A 22,840-nucleotide genomic window follows, 5' to 3' on the forward strand; every position below is an offset into this window, starting at 1 on the left:
GCACTCACTTTGTAGACCAGGCTGGCCTCGAACTCAGAAATCCGCCTGCCTCTGCCTCCCGAGTGCTGGGATTAAAGGCGTGCGCCACCACGCCCGGCAGTAAAATTTTTTTAAAGTCATAGAGGCCTGCTGTAAGATGGCTCGGCATGTCCTGGTGACATGAGTTTGGTCCCCAGAGTCCATGTAAAGTAGGAAGGCGAGAAGCCCACTCCTCGAAGTAGTCCTGACCTCCTCGTGTCCACGATCACAGGCGTGTGCCTCCACACCAGGCCTTCGCTTTCTTACTGCACTTAGGGTAGGCATGCCTTTCTGAAAGCTTCAGGGTCCCAGAACTCTTGGTCCCCACCCTCATCCCTGGTTCCGACACTCCTAAGGTCTCGTTGCCTCAGTCTTGGGTCTCAGCATCATCACATGGAACAGGAGATGCGTGTGACGATTCTTGTCCAGTGTCCCTTTTATTGTTATTGAGAAACGATTTTTGCCAGGCATGGTGGCACATGCCTTTAGTCAGGGGGCAGAGGCAGGCAGATCTCTGTGAGTTCAAGGCCAGCCTGGTCTACAAAGTGAGTTCCAGGACATCCAGAATTGTTCCACAGAGAGATCTTGCCTTGAAGAATCCAAGAGGAGGGGTTTATTATGGGAAATAAGTGTGCTGGGCTGTAATATTTAGCCCCTCTGGCCTTACAGGAATTTTCTGGGACTTCAGAGCTTCCATAGTACTGGGAGTTTAGGTGTACAGCTTATCACGCTTGGCTCTGCCTTCCCTTTTCAATAGCCTCCTTTTCAAACCTACTTAGAGAGTTTTCACCTATGATTTTTTTTATTGTGAAAAAAAATACATATTTATAACTAGCCTCCGGGACTGAGTTTGGATCATCCCCCTTTTGCTGGCAACACCCAAAGTCCCGCTGATGAGGAGCCAGTTGAGCACACGCCCTCTTTCAGTCCAGCTGGGAGCTGTTGCTCAACACCAACCACACACAGCTTCCTCCAAGTCTGTTCAAGCTGGCACTTAACCCTGACTTCCGTGAGGACCACCAACACGACACTTGGGTCTTTTTCGTGACTGACTCCATAGCCAGGGAGGCTGATGATGGTCCATGATCAACCTGGTTTCACCAGAGGACGTTCTCCCAGGATGACTGCGCTGCTGGACAATGGATGATGGATGATGGGTCAGCAGGTGGCTGTGGGAAGCCATTCACCATGAACTTCTTAGACTTCAAAACCTTTGCTCTGGCTTTAGCAAGGGAGGCTGGGGCAGGGGGCAGGGGGCAGGGGGCAGGGGGCAGGGGGCAGGGGAGAGTTCTTCCTTGCTTTAGTGCTATTAGGGAGAAGAGGCCCTGGTTGGTCCTGTTTCTCCTTTAGACAAGTATGAGTACCTTTCCTTTGCATATGTCTGTGTACCATGCGGATGCTTGATGCCTGAGAAGGCTGGAAGAAGGCATCGGATCCATGGGGACTGGAGTTTATAGACAGTTCTAAGCCCCCAGGGGGGATTCTGGGAATCAAATCCCACTCTCCTGGAACTGCATCCAGTGCTCTTAACTGCTAAGTCATCTATCCAGTCCCAACCACCATTTTTTATTCTTATTTATTATTAATGTGAGAGGGTTCCCCATACCATGGCTTAGATATAGAGGCCATAGAATAGCCTTCAGGAGTTGAGTGTCTTTCCACCTTGTGGGTTCCCAGGGTCAAACTGACATCACCGGGCTTAGCAGTGAGTGCCTTTACGTGCTGAGCCATCTTTCTGATCCTGGGCTTCTTAAAGATTTTCCTGGGTGGTAGCATCAAGGTTGAGTAAGTGAGAGGCAGAGGGAAAGAGACTGGGGGCCACTGAGACCCTAAGACAGTTACAGGAAGAGCAGGAGGCCCGTTTACCTCTGTAAGCATAAGTTCTCAAAACTTACATTCCATGCCCAGGGTGCTCACAGCCGCCATTCACACCCAGGGACCTGTCTGCTCCCAGTGGTGTGGATCGGACAGCACACAGCACTGTGAACTTGTCACCTGTCATCACTAAGACTCCACTTAGCCTTCATGGAACTCTGAAAGGGAAGAGGGTGCCATGTGCAGAGCACAGAGCTGGGCCACAAATGGGTGATTACATCAACTAACAGCCTGTGTGGTTTCATGTGAAACATGTATGAGAGGGTCAGAGGACAACACACAGACTCACATAGACACACAAAGACACATACATACACACATAGGCACACACACAGATACACATACATACACACATAGACACACACACATACACATAAACATGTACACAGACACACACATACACACATAGACACACACACATAAACATGTACCCAGACACACACACATACACACATAGACACACACACATACACACAGAGAGAGAGACACACATACACGCAGAAACATGCAGAGACACACATACATACACACATAGACACACAAAGACATACACACACACATAGACTCACACACAGACACACACATATACACATAGATACACACAGAGACACAGACATAAACACAGAGACACACATATACACAGACACACACACAGACACACGCACATACACATAGACATAACACAGACACACATACATATACACATAGGCATACACACAGACCCGCACACACACACACACACACACCACACACGCACACACACGGAGGCTGCTGTTTCTAGGAGACTAAGCAAGAAGCTGGAGGTAGAGAAGAAAGCAGTTTCCAAGGAAGCTCTGCCCGTTCATTCAAGCCACGGAGCATGTGCAGTGTTGCCCATCCCTCCGGAGAAGGAAGAGGGTCTAGAGAGCTTGTCAGAATGGATTTCCTACCCTACGGCTGCAGAGAAAAGCTATCAGATCTTCTTCAAGGCGCCTGTGTGCAGCACCTCTGAGTGGTGGCTGGCTTTTGTGTGCGTTCACTTGCTGGCTCTGTGGCAAGTGGTTCCAGTCTGTTTAGTCCCCCAGGAACGACATGAGACAAATACAAAAGCTCTCATTAACCGAACACCATTCTGAAGCTTGGAGGGTAAGTGACTCATTCAAGGTCACCCAGAACTATTCCATCTCAGGTTGGGGGCTGTAGCTGATGGCAGAGCATGTGCAAGCCTTCGTGGCACACACACACACACACAGTGTATCAGAAGTATTTCAACTAAGGCCCGATACCCCCACACCTCACTGGACATCCCTTATGCCCACAATGTGGAGAGTTTTAATGGGTCGTCTGATTTAGGGCACTCACAAGGACAATCCTGTGGATCCCTCAGATGGCAGTCATCTGCAGACAGACTCACAAGCTGTGGAACCAGGCTGGGTCTACAAATCCTTCTGCTTGCAGGACTGGCCTGTTGATTCTTAATCCGTTCTTTCTTTTTCCTTATTTTGAGTGATAGCCTCTTCCTGAAACACCATCTCGGACCATACAACCTTTGGGGGACCAATGAGAGGAAGAGGAGGCGCTGTTCTCTACCTTCAGTGCCAGGCTTCTCATTGTTATTGTTTAACATGAGGTCTTATGTAACCTTGGCTGGCATGAAACTCACTGTGTGATGCAAGCGGACCTCAAACTCAGAGTGGTCCTCCTGCCTCAGTCTTCCATTATAGGCATGCTGCACAATCCCCCACAGAGTGCTCACCTGTCCTGATTTTCCTCCCAGTATCCTCTCTTCCCCAATACTGAATGGCTCCTGGCAGCAGCCAGCAATGAGCAGGGCAGCTGCTCTCCTCCACACCCCAGGGCAACTTGTCTCTCTTTCTCCCCTCTACTCCCACCTCTTGCAGGATCCAGGCCGCCAGATGGCCTGAACAGGCTGTGTTTACTTGGAGCCCTGGAAATGTACAGCTTCCTTTTCTACGACTGTGGGTCAGGCACAGGCTGGAGCCCACCTCGGAGCAAAGCTGCCATGGGACCGCTCTGATTTTATTATTCATAATCCACAACCCGAGTGGATGCCTGGGCTTGCTCCCCTGAGCAGCATATTCCAGTCACTATGGAAACGGCTCAGCTCCCTCAGAGGTTCTGGGACTAAGTCAGTCAGGGAAGGACCCAGGAGACTCCTTCCGACCCAGAGCCCCAAAGGAAGATGTCAGTTGCCAATCCTTGGAGTTCACAGAGTGCCTGGGGGCTGGTTTATCTTTCCAATAATGTGGAGACTGGAAAGGCTTGCTTCCATGACAGTTTCCTGTTTCAATAAGCCAGTGTCCCTGGGGAATACTTCAATTGTCCCAGGGGTGTATGTTTGTAGGTGATGATACTGTCTCAAAAAAAAAAAAAAAAAAAAAAAAAAAAAAAAAAAAAAAAAAAAAACCAAGCTCTTCATTATGAGTTAATCACAAGCATTACTAACAATTACTAACATTTATTGACATCTATTTTCATTTTTGCACAACTTCAACCAAGGAACTTAGCCAAGGATTAGACACCTTCAAACACTGCTTGTCTTACTTGTAGCCTTAGCACTCCAATTTACTGCCTTAACACCACTATGAAACAACCCTACTTAGCCTGCAGTCTTCTGAACTCTGTACCTACTTCTCCAGTTTGCTTTTTTTTAAAAAATTTTTTAATGATTTATTTATTTCATGTATAAGAGTACACCAATGCTCTCTTCAGACACACCAGAAGAGGGCATCAGACCCCATTGCAGATGGTTGTGAGCCACCATGTGGTTGCTGGGAATTGAACTCAGGACCTCTGGAAGAGCAGTCAGTGCTCTTTAACCACTGAGCCATCTCTCCAGCCCCCTCCAGTTTGTTTTTAGTGGCTAGAAGAATCCACTATGCTGCTTCTTAAAGCTTGAGGGGGGAAGATGCCTGTATTTAGAACCACTTCCAGTGATCTGCCTCCTGTCCCTGGCTGGGTATAAGCAAAGCCATTCATCACAACTCTCACATGGGTGGGAGTGGCTTATAAGGCTGTTTTGTAGATAAAAACAAAAAGCCTGAAGTTGATTCAACTTGACTGAAACTCAACTTACAAAAATGAACTGCTGCTGGGCATAGTAGCACTTGCCCTTGATCCCAGCAGTCAGGAGGTAGAGCAGGTGCATCTTTAAGAGTTCAAGGCCAGCCTGGTTTACAGAGCGAGTTCCAGAACAGTCAAGGTTACACAGAAATACTGTCATGAGAAAAGAAAAAGAAAAAGAAAAACCAAACCAAAGAACAACAAAAACGTGAACAACCATGAAATTCGCTTGACCCACAGTTGTGGTATGTCTGTGATGTGACACATTCTGCATGTTTGGGATACAGCAGAGACCTTACATTCTAGCTTGGAGACAAGCAATATGTTAGAACAAAAGACTGGGCCTTGGAGTAGTGGTACTAATCTGAACACTTGTGAGGTGAAGGCAAGAGGGTCAGGAGTTCAAGACTAGCCTGAGCTAAATAGGTTGAAACCCTGTCTCAAAACACAAGCAAAAGACAGACCTGGTTGGGTAAGCTTTTAATACCAATGCCCTGGACCTAGAGTCAGGCAACCTGCTGTATATAGTGAGCTCCAGGCCAGCTAGGGCTACATAATTGAAACCTGCCTAAATAAATACCACAAAACCAACCATTAAGTTCAAAACCGAACACACAAAGATTGGTTGACTGTCTATCCACTCATCTATCTAAACCAAGTTAGGAATGTGGCTCACACACTGAACAAGGGATAGGAGAGGGCAGGAAAAGTCCGAGCTTAGCAGGTAAGAAGGTCGTTCTTGCTAGGTCGTTCTAGTTAGGTTGCTTAAGGGTCCAGGGGAGGAGAACAGACTCAAAAAAGAGAAAAAGGTGTTTCTGTGATGCGGGATCCAGTGTTTGTTTATGTATTTATGCATTTATATATTTGTTTACATACACACACATTTAAAATGATTTTCCAAGACAGAGTTTCTCTGTATAGAAGCCTCAGCTGTCCTGGACTCACTTTGTAGACCAGGCTAGCCTAGGTCCACCTATCTCTGCCTCCCAAGTGCAAGGATCAAGGCCTGGCCATGTATGTATTATTATTTTAAAATTATATATATATATATATATATATATATATATTTTTTTTTTTTTTTTTTTTTTTCGAGACAGGGTTTTTTCTGCATAGCCCTTGCGGTCCTGGAACTCACTCTGTAAACCAGGCTGGCCTCGAACTCAGAGATCCACCTGCCTCTGTCTCCCAACTGATGGGATTAAAGGCATGTGCCACCACCTGGCCATGTATGTATTATTTTTATGACAGGGGCTATGTGACTAGGTTAGGCTCTCATCTGCCTTAGCCTTGAGAGCAGTGCTGGGACTGCAGGTGAGCACCGCTCAGTCAGACCCATACAGGAATCTTTTTAAGAAAAATCTCCCGTAGGTGGTCTCTATCTGCGGGTCAACCTCTACCAGATGTCAGCTGGGTGCGCACCACTTCCCACCATCACGGCCAAGGTGGCCAGCCCGGAGCCCGAGAAACCCGGCGGAACTCAAGTGCCAGCTCAGCCAAGGCTGGCGGACCGCGGGAAGAGTGCGCACCGGAAGCGGTCCTGGGAGGTGAACATGGCGACCGCCTGGGGCCTACGCTGGGGCCTGAGCCGAACTGGAACGTTGTTGCTCGCGCCGCCCGCGCACTGTGCTCGCCGGGCTCTGCACAAACAGGTAGACGGCACCACGTTCCAGAGCATCTACAGCCTGGACAAGCTGTATCCCGAGTCCAAGGGCGCGGATACCGCCTGGAAGGTCCCGGTGAGCCGAGAAAGGCGGGACGGAAAGGGCGGTTACTCTCGCTGCTAGGTGACGCGAGGAAGCGGGGCGGCTTGCAAGGTTTTGGTTGCCCCGGGAGGAACTGATCGTCCTAGCAACCGGGCCGGGGGTGCGGGATGTGCTGGGACTGTAGGGTGTGATTGCAACCCTCGTGGCTCGGGTAGTGCAGACCCTGGGAGAGAGCCGCCACATACGCGTCTTTCTAGATCGTTAGTTTTTCCACGTTTGCTTCCTGGCCCTCAGGCTCACATTACATGGGAAGATGTGCATTATGGACCTTGAAAGTAGACAGTAAAACCTGAGGTCCGCAAGTTGGAACGTTACCCAGTCTTTTGCCCCTAGTAAGGTTAGGAAGCCGGAGACGGGGCTGGTTTGGTCCCTAAGGGTCCATATTTAGCCTGCTTCGTGTAGTGGCACTGCGTGGGGCCTGAGCAGGAAAGAGAGAGCATCTATTGAGCTGCACCTGTGGGATCGAAAGAGCATCAAGTATTTTCATTCATCCACTCGCACCTCATTCAGCAGACTTCTTTTGAGAGCATGCTGTTAGCACAGTGTTAATTTGGGGCAGAAATCCTAAGAAATCCTAAGGCTGTGACCTGGAGGGCGACAGACAAAAATGAACGAATAAACCCAAGTAACACTAAATATGATACTTCGGAGATAGTAAGACTCAGAAGGCAAAGGTGAAGCTAGAGATAACAGTTGTAGGTTTGTTGTTTGTTTGGACAAAGGATCTCATGTAACCCAGGCTAGCCTCGAACTTGCTACATAGCTGTGGGTGGCTATGAGCTCCTGATCCTTCCACCTTCATCGCCCACGTGTAAAGATGACTGGCATGTATCACTGTACTGTTTGTTGTGAGAAAGGCTCTTTAAAAGCTCTGGATGATCTCTAATTTGCAGTGATCTTCCTGCCTCTCAAGTACTGAGATTACAGGCATATACCAACAAACCCAGCTTAGCATTGAAGTTTTAGGTAGAGTGATCTGGGAAAAGCCTGGAAGACTGGGGCACAGTGGCCTGCATCTGTAACGCAAGCACTTGAGGCAGAGGCAGGAAAATCAATCGGTTCATAGCCAGCCTGGATGATATGAGACCTTGTCACATATAAAGACCTGAAAGAAGGAAGACATGAGAATACTGGGGAGATGAGTGTCCCCAGCAGAGCAGGTACAACCACTTGGGAACAGTAGCATGCTGGACAAGTGTGGCTGAGTGAGGCAGTCGAGAGAAGTGGGTGGGGCCAGGAATAGAATGATTCAGTTTAGTTTTACAAGATTGACTGCTACACAGGGTTACAGACAGAAGCCTGGAGAATGGCAACAGCTAGAAGGTGAGTTAGGAGATTGAGGTAATATAGGTCGCAGTAACATAGGCAAGACAGGATGAGCAGGCTGGAAGCAATAGGAGCCTTGAAGGGGATTAGGTCCTAGGCATCTTTTGAAGAAAGTCTAGAGAATTCTTCCCTACTGGATTGGAAGTAAACTGAGAACAAGCAGGGTCTGTGGGACTGTAGTGAGCAGAGGTTTACTGGAGCCCAAAAGTAGGGAGTCACCAGTATTAATGGCTTTTCCATCAGCTTAGAAGGATGAAATAGTCTGGGGGTGGGGGGCGGGTAAACAGGTATTCAGAAGAGGCCAGAGGAAACCTGAGGAGGGTGGCTTAGCAAAGAGGTGTTGTCTTCAGAGAGAGCGGCATGAACTGAGTGAGGTCTAGAGATCAAGTGATGAAGGCATGGAGAGGTGCAAATGGACACACTTGGGCTTGGAGGCCAGAGGAGCCCCCGGGGCGGGATTTGTTGCACTCTGTGGTCCTGAGGACTTAAAGTTGGAGGGTGCTGCTGCTGAATGAAGAGCTCGATGAGGAGGAGACCCGACATGAGGAGCTCAGTCTGACGCCAGCCCCCCAGGCAGGTGAACCAGAACCTGATCAAGGCAGACTGCCTCTGCTGCCGCCTTCCTGTGGGCACCAGAAGGAACAGGGCGGCCCACTAGGATTGTTATGTCAGGTTGGCAGAGAGCATCGGTCTTTAGCGGCCCTCATGTATGTGTTTGCTGTCTTGTCTCATCCATCCCTTTCCCCATGAGACAGGCCACTGATGGCACTCAGCAATAGCTTAAGGCAGGACAGGGACAGCTGGAGGCCTGAGCTGCATCTTCCTAGAGGAGTGCTTCAGAGGTAGCGTCTGAGTCAGGACGGGTTTGACAGCAAGATTTGGAGGCCTGAAACCTAATGCATAGCTTCTTAAAAGTGCTTATTGAATTTAGTGTATGTATAAGTGTGTGAGTGTATGAATGGGTGAGTGTGTGTGCACGCGTGTGCATGTGTGAAAGAGTGTAAGTCAGAGGAAAACTCACAGGAGTTGGTCCTTCCTTAATACCACGTTGATCCCAGGGAACCCACAGGGGAACTCAGGCTGTCAGGCTTGACTCTTAGGAAGTGCTTTTACCTACCGAGCCATCTCTTCAGCCCAAAATATATAACATTGACTTGTAGCTTTATATTATTGAAGTGACTTCATTCTTTGACAGTATGTATATATCACATTACAGGAGCATGCAAAACAAGCCAGCAGTTACATCCCTCTAGGTAAGTAATTTTATTGAAAATCAGACATTTTAGGCTAGGTGTCTAACTCAGTGGTAGTACTTGCCTGGCGTGAGAGAGACCCTGGGTCAGTCCCAAGCACCACACATACCAAAAAGGCGCACAAAACCTGCATGTAGGGCGGGATGTGGTTGAACAGTGAGATCTAAAAACAACAAACTGTCGTTACAGTAAGGTCTTCAGAGAACAAAAGAAAGACTTAGGTGCCTGTGGTCGGCACAGCTGAGGCGCCGAACACTCATGCTGAACACTCGGGAGGTGTGGGCGGGAAGAGAACTGTTAAGTTTGAGGTCGTGCTCTGTGATGAGTTCCGTGCCAGCTGGACTTTGGTTGGAAATCCTATCTAAAAAGGGAAAAAAAGAAAAGAAAGAACAGGAAACCAGGCAGCCAGGAGACAGATGTCTAAAACTCCCCCATTCGATAGTTTTAGAATTCTCTGTCAAAGCTTGGCATGGTGGTACATGCCTGTAATCCATCACTTGAAAGATGAAGGCATGAGGATTGGGAGTTCAAGACCAGCCTTGGCTCAATAGCAAGTTCAAGAATAGCTTGAGCTATATGAAACCCTGTCTTAGGACAAACAAACGACAAACTCTGTCCTTGCCAAACAGAGGCAGGCTTTCACAGATGTGGCCTCGAGAGCATTGAGCTCCTTCAACACCTTGGGTTCTTCTTGAGACATGTTCTCACTATGTAACCCAGGCTAGCTTGGAATTCTCTGTATAGCCCAGGCTATCTCATAAAGTCCTCCTACCTCAGTTGACCATCTTGCCCAGCATTGATCTCTTTAAAGTCAAAAGGTATATGACTCTTGTGGGCTGTTAAACAGAGGATAGGCAGAGATGTGTTTCTCCGTGGTTCTTGTCTATGGGACTTCAACGCAGGCATAGGACACCCAGTGGCCACAGAGCCAAGGTGCTGTTTCATGGAAGCAGATCTGTACCCTGCAGCTGTCTGTGGGGTGTCAGGGGAGAGGGTCGGGGAGAACGGGAGACCAAGGGAAGTGCCTCATTCCGGTCTCTGGGAAACAGGCATTCTGCTCCGTGAACAGCAGTTGCCTCTCCTGGCCTCCTGAGCTTGCTGGAGGATTGCATGGCATTGTTTCAGCAGACTCAGCTGCAGCCGGCATGACCCACATGTGTTTAATGCAAGCTTGCTAGGCTCCATAGTGCAGCCATCCCCCTGCAGTGCCAGGCACCTGTATTATCTAGTCAGAAGAATTACCTAGCTTTTCCAAAGGAGGGAGACCTGGGAGGTGGTCTCAAGATGCTGCTTCCTGGCATTGAGATGCCACAGACTTCAACACCCAAACTACTGTGGTTCGCCAGTTTCCTGCTTCTTTGTCTTCTCTACCCAGACACTTTCAAGGCCTTTGCATGAGCTATAGAAATGGGAGGAAGGGACCTCATCTTTCAGTTTTAAAATAAACAAGACAGGCAGTGGTGGCACAGTCCTTTAGTCCCAGAACTTGGGGGTCAGAGACTGGTGGAATCCCTTATAACTCAGTGGGACAAGGAATTGCTGAACGTGCTCATCCACTGCACTCTGAAAAAAATGGCTTTTAAAAACAAAACAGGGGCCAGGCGTGGTGGCGCACGCCTTTAATCCCAGCACTCGGGAGGCAGAGGTAGGCGAATTTCTGAGTTTGAGGCCAGCCTGGTCTACAAAGTGAGCTCCAGGACAGCCAGGGCTACATAGAAAAATCGTATCTCAAAAACCCAAACAAGGGAACAGGAAAGATGGCTTGTCAGTTAAGAGCAGCTACTGTACATCCGGAGAGCTTGAATTCAGTTCCCAGCAACCACATGGTGGCTCACAATCATCTATAGTGAGATCCGATGCCCGCTTCTGGTGTGTCTGAATACAGTGACAGTTTACTGTTACACAAAACAAACAAGCAAGCAACAAGCTGTGGATATAGAGTTAGTGGCAACACTGACTGCATTCAGGGTGTGAGCTCCCTCACTGAAGATCCGTCCATCCAACAAATAATTTCAACCCAGACCATGAACTGGGCCCTGAGAACACACAGCCAGAAGCAATACCGCTAGCCCCGTCTGACTTACTGTGTAGTCTAAGTCAGCCTCCACATTCCCGCCCTCAGCTCCAAGCGGCAGCTCCTCAAGGCCTGTGCCTTCCTCCACGTCCTCTGATCCTCCATCTTCTAGCCCATCGGATTCCATATCCACCATGCATTGAACTGTGTAAAACTAAGGCTGTCCCTAAGCTTGAGCGCCTGAAAGTCTTCACTTCCAAACAAGAGACAACAGAGCAGAAGGATTTGTTAGAATGTGCTAGACTTGGGTCCTAATTGTACTTCTCCCACTCTGGGAGGCCTTGGGGACAGTCAGTTGTCCTGGTTTTAGTTTTGACATCTGTGAATATTGTCTAGCTTTACTGATCTGGTGTGTGTGTGTGTGTGTGTGTGTGTGTGGTAGTCACACTGACTAAGCAGTCTACACATTCGGCTATAGGGGAATCCTTGAGTATGTATTCTTTCATTTCACAGATCGGTTAAGCATATCTTACTGTCGGAGCAGCGGTCCTGGGGGGCAGAACGTGAACAAAGGTACTGGCTGGCACCTTGTCCGCTTTAAGGATCTCAGCAACTCTGCGTCCACATTCCTGTGGAATAAAGGGGTTTTTCTGCTCAGTCCGCACACCTCCAGCTTATAATAATCCTTTCTAGTCTTCTGAATGTGCCCGATTGTCTGCCTCTCAGCTGCGGATTGCTAAGACTGGGATCGGCTTTTGAGGGTAAACAAAGAGAATTCACAGCACGAGAGGGCAGCCTGCTCAGTCCATGGAGAACAGGTTCCTTTTGCCCGTGAGAAACCCATCCCCCTGCTGTTTTCAGAGTCCAGTGACACTGCTGTGAGGAGCCTGGGAAATTCGCATAACTAGAAGTAGAATTCGCATAACTAGAAGTATTTGCAAACTAGAATCTTTATGCTGAAGAGCTCCATGAGCTTTGCGGGCCTTTCCATGGCCAGTTTTGACATAGGCTAGAATAGAATGTGCCTGCTTAGGTGGTTGACTATCCCTGAGGCCTGGACTCCGGGGCTTCTAAGAGTCTCAGAACTGATGTTCCTCCCTCCCCATCCGCAGTGAATTCCAAGGCTGAAGTAAGGTTTCACTTGGCCAGTGCAGACTGGATTGAGGAGCCTGTGCGCCAGAAGATTGCCCTCACGGTACCTACCCCCTTTCTGTCCCCGTGGATCCCAGGGGTGGGCAGAGGCTTGCGAGCCTTTCGGGCGTTCCTCATTTTCTTCCTTGGCAGCATAAAAATAAGATCAACAAGGCAGGAGAGCTGGTACTTACCTCTGAGAGCAGCCGGCATCAGTTCCGCAATCTGGCAGAATGCCTGCAGAAAATTCGAGACATGATTGCCAAGGCCAGCCAGGTACCCAAAGAGCCATCCACAGAAGATGCTCGGCTTCAGAGACTCAGGTAAAGGAGCACCCCCACGGCAAGTGGGTTCCTAGGGACCAGGGCTGGGCAGGTGAGAGGGCCAGGGGTCCAGAAGCTTTCCACAGGGCAGTGGGGAAAGAAGCTGCTAAAGGAGCAAGGTGCAGACCCAGGCCCGGGTACACATCTGGCTCCTGACTGGACTGCTCGGCTCCCCTTGGCTTCCAGCTTTGAAAAGCAGTGATTGCACATCTGGGCCTCATTGCTGTCCTTTGTTTTCAGGATTGAAAAGATGAATCGGGAAAGGCTACGACAGAAAAGACTAAACTCTGCCCTAAAGACCAGCAGGAGAATGACGATGGACTGAAGTCGGCCCTCCCTGCTGGCATAGACCCGCGTGCCAGTGCAGCTCAGCAGAACGCTGACACACACAGGAGACTTTTCTCCATTAACCGCCGTGCCCGAGCAGCGTTCCTTTGGAGCGAGGCTGCAGATCATCCAGGGCTGCCCCTTCCGTTATCCACCTCATGAATCACTGGCTGCAATAAACATGGAAGCACAGGAGCCTGTTTCCAGTGAGAGCTTTGCACAGGGCTCTTGCCTTTCGGTCTAAACCCACCTTATAGTTAGCACATACAGCAACAGAGGATTGTGAGTCCATCCACGAGGAGCACACAGGAGGGCCGAGATAGTGAGCAGACATTTGAGCTGGACCTTCAGAAAGACAAACTGAACACAGTGGGCTGGGGGGAAGCTGGGTGGTAGCAGGTAACAGGGAAGTCAGGGACGCCTAATGGCAGATTGTGTAGGAGACTTTTGAGAAGTGTACCGGGCAGGTAGGCACATAGAGCCCTAAAATCCATTGAGCTCCATTCCCAGGCCAGAAGTCCCGGGATTATTTATGTACACATATAGTGGGTGGATGGATGTGTGCTGCACACACACACAGAGGTTAGAGAGCAACTAGCGGTCACCTCTTCCTCCCTGCGGATAGAACTCCAGTCTCAGGCTTAAGGGCAAATATCTTCACCTGCCCAGCCGTTTCACTCTCTCTAGTTTATGTAGTATCAGGTGAGGTATGCATGTCTGGAGGTCCGAGGACAACTCGTGGGCGTCAGTTCTCGTCCTCCGTCATGTAGGTCCCAAGGACCAATCAGGCTTGGCCACAAGCACCTATAACTGCTGAGCCATATCAGCAGCCCCTGAAGGTTGTTTATTATACACCCCCAACCCCCAAATGTATTTATTTTTAAAACCAAAAATGAAGGCCAAAGAACAAACCTCACTGTCTAGACTGCCATGAGTTAGATCCCTGGTAGCTACACGGTAGAGAGAACTGACTCAGGAGAGGTAGTTTCTGACCTCCACAAGCTCCATGAAACATTCATGTGCACACACAAATATAACTTAAATTTTCTTAATCAAATAAGCTTTGCCATGGTCAATTTCCCAGAGACTAACCAGAATTTGGATTCTACATTAGCTTAAAAATTGAGCATCATAGCCGGGCGTGGTGGCGCACGCCTTTAATCCCAGCACTCTGGAGGCAGAGGCAGGCGGATTTCTGAGTTCGAGGCCAGCCTGGTCTACAAAGTGAGTTCCAGGACAGCCAGGACTATACAGAGAAACCCTGTCTGGAAAAAAACCAAAAAAAGAAAAAAAAAGAAAAAAAAATTGAGCATCATTCGTGTCAAGCAAAGTCAGTTATCTATAGGAGGTAAAACATTGTGTTGGGTTGCATGGAAATGTGGTAAATTTGCTTTGTCATTTTATTCTGCTCCAGGATTCTGGCATGCAAGAGAATCCATGCCTAAAATGTAAACCTCCAAGCTGATGAGCTGTCACTGGACTTGGGTGGGGGTTTATAACAATTATTTCCACTATTAATCTTGTTAGCAGTTCCCCAGGTCATTGCTGATCCCAGCGGCTCCTCCTTCACAGCTTCCTACAATTGTCCAATCTCCACATTGCTCCAAATGCTTTCAAACTTCAGCTTTAGCTCCAAGCATGGTCCCCACTGCCCCCCCCCACCACCACCACCCCAGTTGCAGTGAAGTCAGCATTGAGAAACAGAGCAGGAAATTGTTAGGATTAACTACAGGGACCAATTATTCCACACGGACAAGCCATTCACTAAACAAATGCTTCCTGTGCTCAGTTACATAGTTGCATACACCATACATACCTCCTTTCAAGCCTCAGCCCTTTCCCAGACCCTCTCTACACCTACCACGAAGCCATTGCCAAGCTATACCTCCCAGACTGCTCAGCGCTTCCATCCCTCGGGTTCTCTTTTAAAGTGCGTTTTAACACTCCAATGCTAAGATAGCTGTCTCTTTTGGTTTGACGTTTTCCTCTCTTCCTGCTCTTTTGACGCCCGCCCTCCGGTGTATTGCGTATTTGCAAAGGACATACGTAGTGTCTGAATGTTTCTATCGTTACTGGAAGGATCGGGAAGATTTTCAGTGCTCATGTTTCAATACTGTCAATATTATGTCTGATATTTGTCGCCCTTTCTTGTTTCACTGTCAGTTCTTTAGGGGGGCGGAGGGAGGGGTAGAAAATTGACGCCCCGGAAACTTTCACGCATTCTGCGTCCGGATGAGCAGGCGACCTCAAGGCGCCCACTAAGCTCTACCTTGTGCGGGTTGTGCAGCTGAATAGCGCGGTCGTTTTAGTACAGGTCCCAGCTTCTCCCTGGGTCAACAACCAAAAACCGTCTTTAAATCGGACCATTTAGAGGTATAGTCGTGAGCCCATTAGGACGGAAAAGGCGACACCTACGTGCCGTGAGCCCCAGTGGCCTAATGGATAAGGCACTGGCCTCCTAAGCCAGGGATTGTGGGTTCGAGTCCCACCTGGGGTAAAGAAAGGGTCTGTTTTTTTGTTTTTTTGTTTTTTTTTACTTTATCCTAAGATAAATGGAGGCCACCCTAACCTTCAAAACTACGGGACGCGCATGCCCGGGATACGGAGGGCCTTAAAGAACTACTACAGCCTTGTGTAGAATACCATTTACAAACCGAGCTAAATGACTGGTCACAAATTGGACTTTGGTGAGAGCTAAACAAAGCCTGGTATAGCGGCAGGAAGTGCGCGCACGACTCTGTCTCCAAAATTAAGGGAACACCACCCCAGGTGGGACTCGAACCCACAATCCCTGGCTTAGGAGGCCAGTGCCTTATCCATTAGGCCACTGGGGCGCGATAAAAAACCATGTTCACGTGGTCCGTGATAGCGCGACGTGCTGACGTGGCCAACCCTATCCCGGAACAGTGACGGAGCGCCTCCGCTCTGGCGCTCTGGTCCGGACACAGATATCTGGCCGACCCGGAGAAAAGCCAGAAGACGACGCCCTACATCGAGGGGCTGCGAGACAGAAAAGAGTCGCAATCCAACCCGTGGGCACAGAGGCTGACCAGAGAGGACTCAAATTAGCCGAAGTCGGATGAGCTCCTCATCAAGCCACGTAGCTGCGCTACCCAACTCCCAAGCGCCGCTGCTCGGAAGTTACAGATGCCACAGACATCACCCGTTGTCTGTCGTCGGAGCAGCTCCTTTACTTCATCAAATAATACGTTCCGGTGAAGCTATTTGCTCAGGTAGACCGCGTGGCCTAATGGATAAGGCGTCTGACTTCGGATCAGAAGATTGAGGGTTCGAGTCCCTTCGTGGTCGGAATGTTTTCATTTGGATGGCATCTCTTTCAATAAATCTTAATTTTCAATTAGCATTGAGTTGCTTCCAGGTCTTAAATAGGAAAAAACTGTATCGGAAACACCTGTTGATATTACCCTTAGATATGTTGTTTCTTTCAGGTACATTTTTGTGATATCCATTGTCACCTTAACCTCCTGAATGCTGGGACTGTAGGCATGTGTCACCATGTCTGTCTGGTTTGTGGGTTTAAATCATGTATTTATGTGTCTATTTAACTCTTGAATGAAACAATCCAACAGGGAAAATGCCCAGCTTCAATCTCTCCTGCTGCTGAGCTGTTCCAGCAAGAGTCTATACCCTTGGATGCCTCCCAGCCAGGCTGGGGACCCAGAGCAGTGGAGAGTAGCTCTCACTCCGTGCTTCCATACAGTCCTCACAACCCTTACAGTGATGGAGGGGAGGGGTGGTGAAAAGGTTAGGTGGGTAGGCCACAGCAAGCTCTGCATTGCCAAGGTGGGAGGGTGTCACCAGGGGTGGGGCAAAAGGATGGCTTCCAGAGGTTGGCAAAGGTCTTTCTCATTCTCTCTCTCTTTTTTTTTTTTTTTTTAAGATTTATTTTATGTGTGTACATTGTAGCTGTCTTCAGACACACCACGGGCATCAATCCCATTACAGATGGCTGTGAGCCACCATGTGGTTGCTGGGAATTGAACTCAGAACCTCTTCAGTGCTCTTAACTGCCGAGCCATCTCTCCAGCCCTAGTCTATTTTAACTTAGCAGTTTCCTTCATAAAAATACATACATGTCTCCTCTATTTCCTGCTTCGGTATATGTTCCTTTAGCAAAAGATTTGCTTGCAGAAAGGGCTGGCCTCAATTTTACAGAAATTCACCTGCCTCTGCCTCCCTAGTGCTGGGGTTAGAGTTTACCCTAACACTTGGCTGTTTTGTTCTTTTTTTTTTAGTTTTGGTTTTTCAAAACAGGGTTTCTCTGTATAGCCCTGGCTGTCTTGGAACTCACTTTGTAGACCAGGCTGGCCTTGAACTCAGAAATCCACCTGCCTCTGCCTCCCCCAGCTTGTTTTCTTAGAAGTACAATAGCAGTAGTTTCTAGAGTTTTCTGAGGCAAGAACATTTAAGACTGATAATACAATGTCTCTTCTAAAGTGGCTCTTCCGCCACAGACAGGAGGTAGCAAAGAGGTCTGACCCCTGGAGCTCACATGTAGTTCTGCCTATAATGTTCACAACAGCAGCATACCACATGGAGTTACCCCTAAGTCATGGCCCTGGCACCCCACTGAGGAGCTATGGTTTCTTCGCCAGCCCCTACCCTACAGACTGGGACACCAGACTCAGCCAACCCCTGCAGCTAATTCTGGCCTGAGTCTGCAAACTCTCTCTCCCTCATGCTCTCCATACAGGACTTTAAACTACAGCAGTGAGATAGGGGTGCTTAGATATTTAGAAGCTTCCCAGGCTACGTCATTCTCACTACAACCCTGATGCTTGTGAGAACAGGAGAAGACTCAGCAATTGTGTACTGGTCACAGGTGATGTGTAAGGGCTGTCTCTCCCCATCACCTTAACTGGTTCTGTTTGTGTGTGTGAAGTAGGGGCCAGGACACACATGAAAGAGCACAGGACAATCTGCAAGAACTGGCCTCCCCATACTATGCCCTGCTGCTCCAGCTCCAGCAGTCTTAGTCAGCATTGATGTCCACATAATGCTTCTGGTGGGGCCCCCTCACAGTATTTATCTACTCAGAGACAATAGCCAGCACTATTTAAATGTTTTATTTCATGTCGGCCGGGGCTCCGTCCCAGGCTGCTTCATAGGTTCTCAATGGGCTGGTGGGGCCAGTACGGGTACTTCTTCTTGTCCAGCTTGGTTTCTGGGAAGACCTCATTCAAGTCATCAATGGTCATCTGGTCAAAGGGAATTATGTTCCTCATTTTCTCCAGCTACAAAGAGCAGAAACCTGTTAGCTATAGGAAATGGGCAAGGCCGCTGAGACCAGAACAAGAATCCAAGGAAGATCACTGCCATGCAGTGACAGAGACAACGGGTCCCAGAACGAGGCCATGGCTCATCCTCACCTGCTTCTCATACTCCTGGATCCTGAGCTGGGATCCAGACACAAACTCAGCACAGTTCTTCACCTTTAAGAGAAAGAAGAAACTGTCCTGAAGCCAAACTGTGTCCTGACCCCCGAGCGTGGGGGCTCAGTCTGCTCCTTTCCTGCTGCCATCTACAGAAGAGCAAGCTTGGCCCAGTCCCGAATGCTTTTGTTGAGGACAAGCGACACCTTTCAACACCCTCACAGCAGTCAGGCAGGAAAGCAGCTTAGGACTGACCACTCAACAGTCGAGGAAAGTCATGAGCTGCCCCCCACCCCACCCCCAACCCCACCCCCAGGTTCCAATTTAGCATGAGGTATTTTCAGACAAATAGGTATTCGAGAGCTGAGTGGTTATGTTCTAAAACTGATGTCCTGTTCTTAACAGACCTGTTGGGTGTAAGCACTGAGCCACTCAGATTTACAGAGCTCTGGCTGCCCTCTAACTCAGACATAGGGCATTAAAGTGCATGCCACCAGGCCTGGGCTTGCTGGCTTCTTTCATTCAGTATTATTTTTAGATTCATGTGGCTGCATTTACTAGCATTTCAGTCCTCTTGACTCTCACACTTTAGTCTTCAATTTAACTCGCTCTCTACCCTAGCTACTCAGAATTAAGGAAGCTGCAGGGTCTGACCATGGTGGCACTTGCTTATAATCCCCACCCTTGGGAGGCTGAAGCAGGGGGATCGCCATGAGTGTGAGGTTAACCAAGGTGACACAGTGACACCTTACAATAAAACAAACAAAAACCAAGAAAATTTTGGAGGGGGGAAAAAAACAAAAACAAAAAATTAAACAAGACAACCACAGAAATGCCCACCCGGTACTTACATCCTCCTTCTCCTCCTGGTCCACCAGGGCTGTGTATTTATCCTCAGGCACAGGAATCTTCAGGGCATTATACTATAAACAAGGACAGACACGTCACTCTTGTAGCCCAAAAGTCTGTAGGCTGAAAGCCTCTACTTCTTACAGACTACATGGGACACTCTCACTTCCTATGATCTCTGTGTGTGGTGGGGAGACTCGGAAGACCCCCTCCACCCATCACTAATCACACAGGACCCGCCCACATTTCCTTCTCATAACAAGCATCACTTTGTCTCCCCATCTCAAAAGGGCTCCCACACCCGATAACAGCCACTCAGCATCTTACAGTCTAAGACATTCTTTTTCACACAGAACCCTTGAGGGCTGACTGGTGGGAATCATATTTGCAAATGAGGTATTTAGTATTACAGCCCTGGCACTGTATATGCTAAGCCACACAGAGCAGGTCTTCTAGAAACATCTTCAAATAGTAAGCAAATGGACTCTGGATCCAGAGACATTGTATTATGTGCAGGTACCAAAAGAATACAGGTCACTGATGGGGCTGGAGAGACGGCTCAGCAGTTTTGTGTACTGGCTGCTCTTCCAGAGGACCTGGGTTCAATTCCCAGCACCCACATGGCAGCTCACTGCAGCCTGTGACTCTAACTCTGGAGCATACGGTACCACCAAGCTTCCTCTGGAATATCGCAGGAAAAACACCCAGAGACAGGAAACTCATCTTTTTAAGAGAAGAGGTTGGAGAAGGGGGTCGGGGGGAGAACTGTTAGTTTACAAGGAGGAGGCAGGTAAGAGACTAAAGGCCCTCCAAGTCCTTCAGCTCCTGGGAGCAAGGCTACCTGCACTGCCGAGTGACTGAACCCTGACTCTCTACAGGTGCTCACTAAATCCACCCCAGCCAGGGCCTTTGGCCAAACCCACTCCCCCGACCTGCCAGCCCCTTACAAGACAGACCTTTACTTGATTATCTGAAGGCTCACCTTCTTTTCAAAATCATCCACCAAGCCAGGCTTGGCCACATTGGCCCTGTAGTAAGCCCAGTCAATCGCAGGTGGTTTCTCCGACAGACTAGCCAACCTACTCGTATGGAAGAGGAAGTCAGCATTGTTATTCCTGGACTGGAATGAGCAAAAGACACAGCAACCTCCCATCCCTGACACACTGGAGTGTCAAGAGCACTTGTATCTGAAGGGCCACCACAAAAATGCCAGAAATGCTTTAATTTGCAAAACACATTGTTTCTTTCCTCTTGTCGGGCTATTAGAAATGCTTACCTCAGCCGGGCGTGGTGGCGCACGCCTTTGATCCCAGCACTCGGGAGGCAGAGGCAGGTGGATTTCTGAGTTCGAGGCCAGCCTGGTCTACAAAGTGAGTTCCAGGACAGCCAGGGCTATCAGAGAAACCCTGTCTCAAAAAACAAAAAAAAAAAAGAGTTCCAGGACAGCCAGGGCTATCAGAAAAACCCTGTCTCAAAAAAAAAAAAAAAAAAAAAAACAAAAAAAAAAAAGAAATGCCTACCTCTTGTCGGACTATTAGAAATGCCTAGCTAGGGCTGGCAAGATGGCCAAGTGGGTAAAGGCGCTTGTTGCCAAACCTGAGGACCTGTATTTAATACCCAAGACTCATCACATAGTTGAAGGCAGAGAGCCAACCCCACAAGTTTTCCTTTTGATATGGCACACACAGCAGCAGATGCGAACTCATATGCTTACTAAATACTAAGTAGATGTGATAAATGTCAAAACATTGCTTCCAGGTTCAGCAATGGGATGGGGGGCTTCCTCTTACAGCATACTGACCTGGTGTGGAAGGTCTCATTCCAGGACTTCAGGGCATTTCCAATTGCCTTCTGGTTTTGGGGCATGATCTCCACAAAAGACATCCAATCAATGGTTTTTAGAGCAAGTTTACGCCCAGCCATCTTGGGATACTAGAAAACAAAACAGGTCAGCTTAAACAGTGCCTTTGGAGAGAACCCCTGAAGGAGACCATTCCAGAGAAATACAAGTCGTTAAGAGACGGATCGGCTCGAGCATTTGATGGGTATATATATGCAACAGATGAAAGAATTCGGATTTAAACCAGGAAAGAGGGCTAGGGATGTAGCTAGTTACTAGAATGCTTGCCTGGCATGGACAGAGCCCTGGGTTCCCTCTCCAGCACCAGAAACACTGAGGTAGAGGCAGAGAATCAAAGTTCAAGGCCACATGAGAGATATGAGAGCTTGTCTCAATACGTCAAAATAAAGCTCTACAACCCAGAATATAAACATGTTCTCTCCTACCAGGCTGCCCTTCCTCTATCCCAACTCATTTCTATTCTTTGCAGACACTGCTAAAGGAAGTCATAAGCTGCCCAAAGGCTGACTAAGCTACTGTGTTTTGGCCACTGACTCTCCACCACAACCCCGGCCGATCACTCGAACCGTCCTGCCCAGGTCATCCTGTCCACAGCACACATACCGTGCACTTTCAGAGGCATTTTTACACAAATGATACTGTGAAAAGAAAGTGACTGAAGTGGTCTTGAGACCAAAACAAGACGAGATACAGAAAATAACTATGAAGAGAGCCAACCGAAAAGTGGAAACCATCTACACAAGCTCTGAGTGGGGGATACCTTCCTATCGATCTAAGTTGTCAAATGCTGGTCTCTCTCCCTCCTTCCTTCCTTCCTTCCTTCCTTCCTCCTTCCTTCCTTCCTTCCTCAGTAAAGCTTACGTCTCTAAGAGGACAGAGACTAAGACAGTTGTCAAGTGAACTAAGGATGCCAGAGAACGAAGTGCACTGGAGAAAGCAGGAGTTATAGACTTTTTGTTATCTGATTCATCTCTAGCGCTGGTTGTTTCTCAGACAAATTGGCCAGCCTGCTCTTATAGAAACAGGTCATAAGCATAGAGAATGACCAATAGTTAAATTAGATCAATCGGTAAACCTCACGAGGAATCCTCCATTCGAAGGAAAGAACGTAGAGTTGAAGTCTGCTAGGTGTCTTGTCCTCTCTGAAACTTACCACCCTAACTCTGTGCCGCTTTCCCGACCCCTAAACTCCACTCCTGAGATCGCCACACCGTGTGAGACAAAAGTCTGTGAAAACATCTAAATTCACGGTGATTGGCTAAGTCACTGCCAGGCCCCAGGCTCGCCCCGCGGGGAAGCGAGCAGGGCAAAGCAGTGACCTCGGGCGCTCTGCCAGCGGGGCAGCTCGAAGACCCGACGTCCTCCGTGGAGCTGGAACAAGTGTGGAAGCGAGGTCTGGAATACAATACAAAAGAGTCCGTGGAGATCCGACCCAACACCTCAGACCCCACTCACCTTCACCGACCCCCGGCGGAGTGCTCTCTCTCTCCAGCAAGCAAGGAACGGAAGAGAGTCGCCGGAAGTTCTCTCCTCGGCCAATCCGAACGAGCAATAGGCGGGTCTCATGTCACACTTCAGCCAATGAGCATGGAGTTCCGTCCTTGGAAGGCGGGCGCAGCGCCTGCGCCGTCGGGGTCCCTTTTC

At 48.8% G+C, this 22,840-nt stretch overlaps 2 protein-coding genes and 3 non-coding genes across 7 annotated transcripts; 3 read left to right on the forward strand and 2 right to left on the reverse strand.

Moving 5' to 3' along the window:
• The first annotated feature begins 2,818 nt into the window (after positions 1 to 2,818).
• On the forward strand, positions 2,819 to 13,310 carry Mrpl58 (mitochondrial ribosomal protein L58). Of its 2 annotated transcripts, none has more exons than XM_021177640.2 (7): positions 2,819 to 3,018; positions 6,325 to 6,605; positions 9,262 to 9,298; positions 11,826 to 11,885; positions 12,425 to 12,507; positions 12,597 to 12,766; positions 13,007 to 13,310. In XM_021177640.2, exons 2-7 carry the CDS (start codon positions 6,357 to 6,359, stop codon positions 13,089 to 13,091), a joined length of 684 nt encoding a protein of 227 aa, XP_021033299.2. In that variant the 5' UTR covers positions 2,819 to 3,018; positions 6,325 to 6,356; the 3' UTR covers positions 13,092 to 13,310. The 2 variants fall into 2 exon arrangements, with proteins under 2 accessions (XP_021033299.2, XP_021033298.2); XM_021177639.2 differs by having other exon boundaries at positions 2,828 to 3,018; positions 6,325 to 6,692.
• A 2,207-nt stretch (positions 13,311 to 15,517) lies between these two features.
• On the forward strand, positions 15,518 to 15,590 carry Trnar-ccu. The gene has a single exon. It is a non-coding gene; the product is annotated as a tRNA-Arg (tRNA).
• A 264-nt stretch (positions 15,591 to 15,854) lies between these two features.
• Trnar-ccu lies at positions 15,855 to 15,927 on the reverse strand. Its single transcript has one exon. It is a non-coding gene; the product is annotated as a tRNA-Arg (tRNA).
• Positions 15,928 to 16,329: 402 nt separating this feature from the next.
• On the forward strand, positions 16,330 to 16,402 carry Trnar-ucg. Its single transcript has one exon. It is a non-coding gene; the product is annotated as a tRNA-Arg (tRNA).
• A 1,757-nt stretch (positions 16,403 to 18,159) lies between these two features.
• On the reverse strand, positions 18,160 to 22,823 carry Atp5pd (ATP synthase peripheral stalk subunit d). 2 transcript variants are annotated; one of them, XM_021176728.2, is made up of 6 exons: positions 22,652 to 22,823; positions 21,137 to 21,267; positions 20,318 to 20,414; positions 19,338 to 19,409; positions 18,484 to 18,546; positions 18,160 to 18,348 (listed from the first exon to the last, which is right to left on the reverse strand). In XM_021176728.2, exons 1-6 carry the CDS (start codon positions 22,760 to 22,762, stop codon positions 18,217 to 18,219), a joined length of 606 nt encoding a protein of 201 aa, XP_021032387.1. In that variant the 5' UTR covers positions 22,763 to 22,823; the 3' UTR covers positions 18,160 to 18,216. The 2 variants fall into 2 exon arrangements, with proteins under 2 accessions (XP_021032387.1, XP_021032386.1); XM_021176727.2 differs by lacking the exon at positions 22,652 to 22,823 and adding an exon at positions 22,350 to 22,634.
• Between the last annotated feature and the right edge of the window lie 17 nt (positions 22,824 to 22,840).

The sequence above is a fragment of the Mus caroli genome, chromosome 11 (genome assembly GCF_900094665.2).
Source record: "Mus caroli chromosome 11, CAROLI_EIJ_v1.1, whole genome shotgun sequence".
Lineage (NCBI taxonomy): Eukaryota > Metazoa > Chordata > Mammalia > Rodentia > Muridae > Mus > Mus caroli.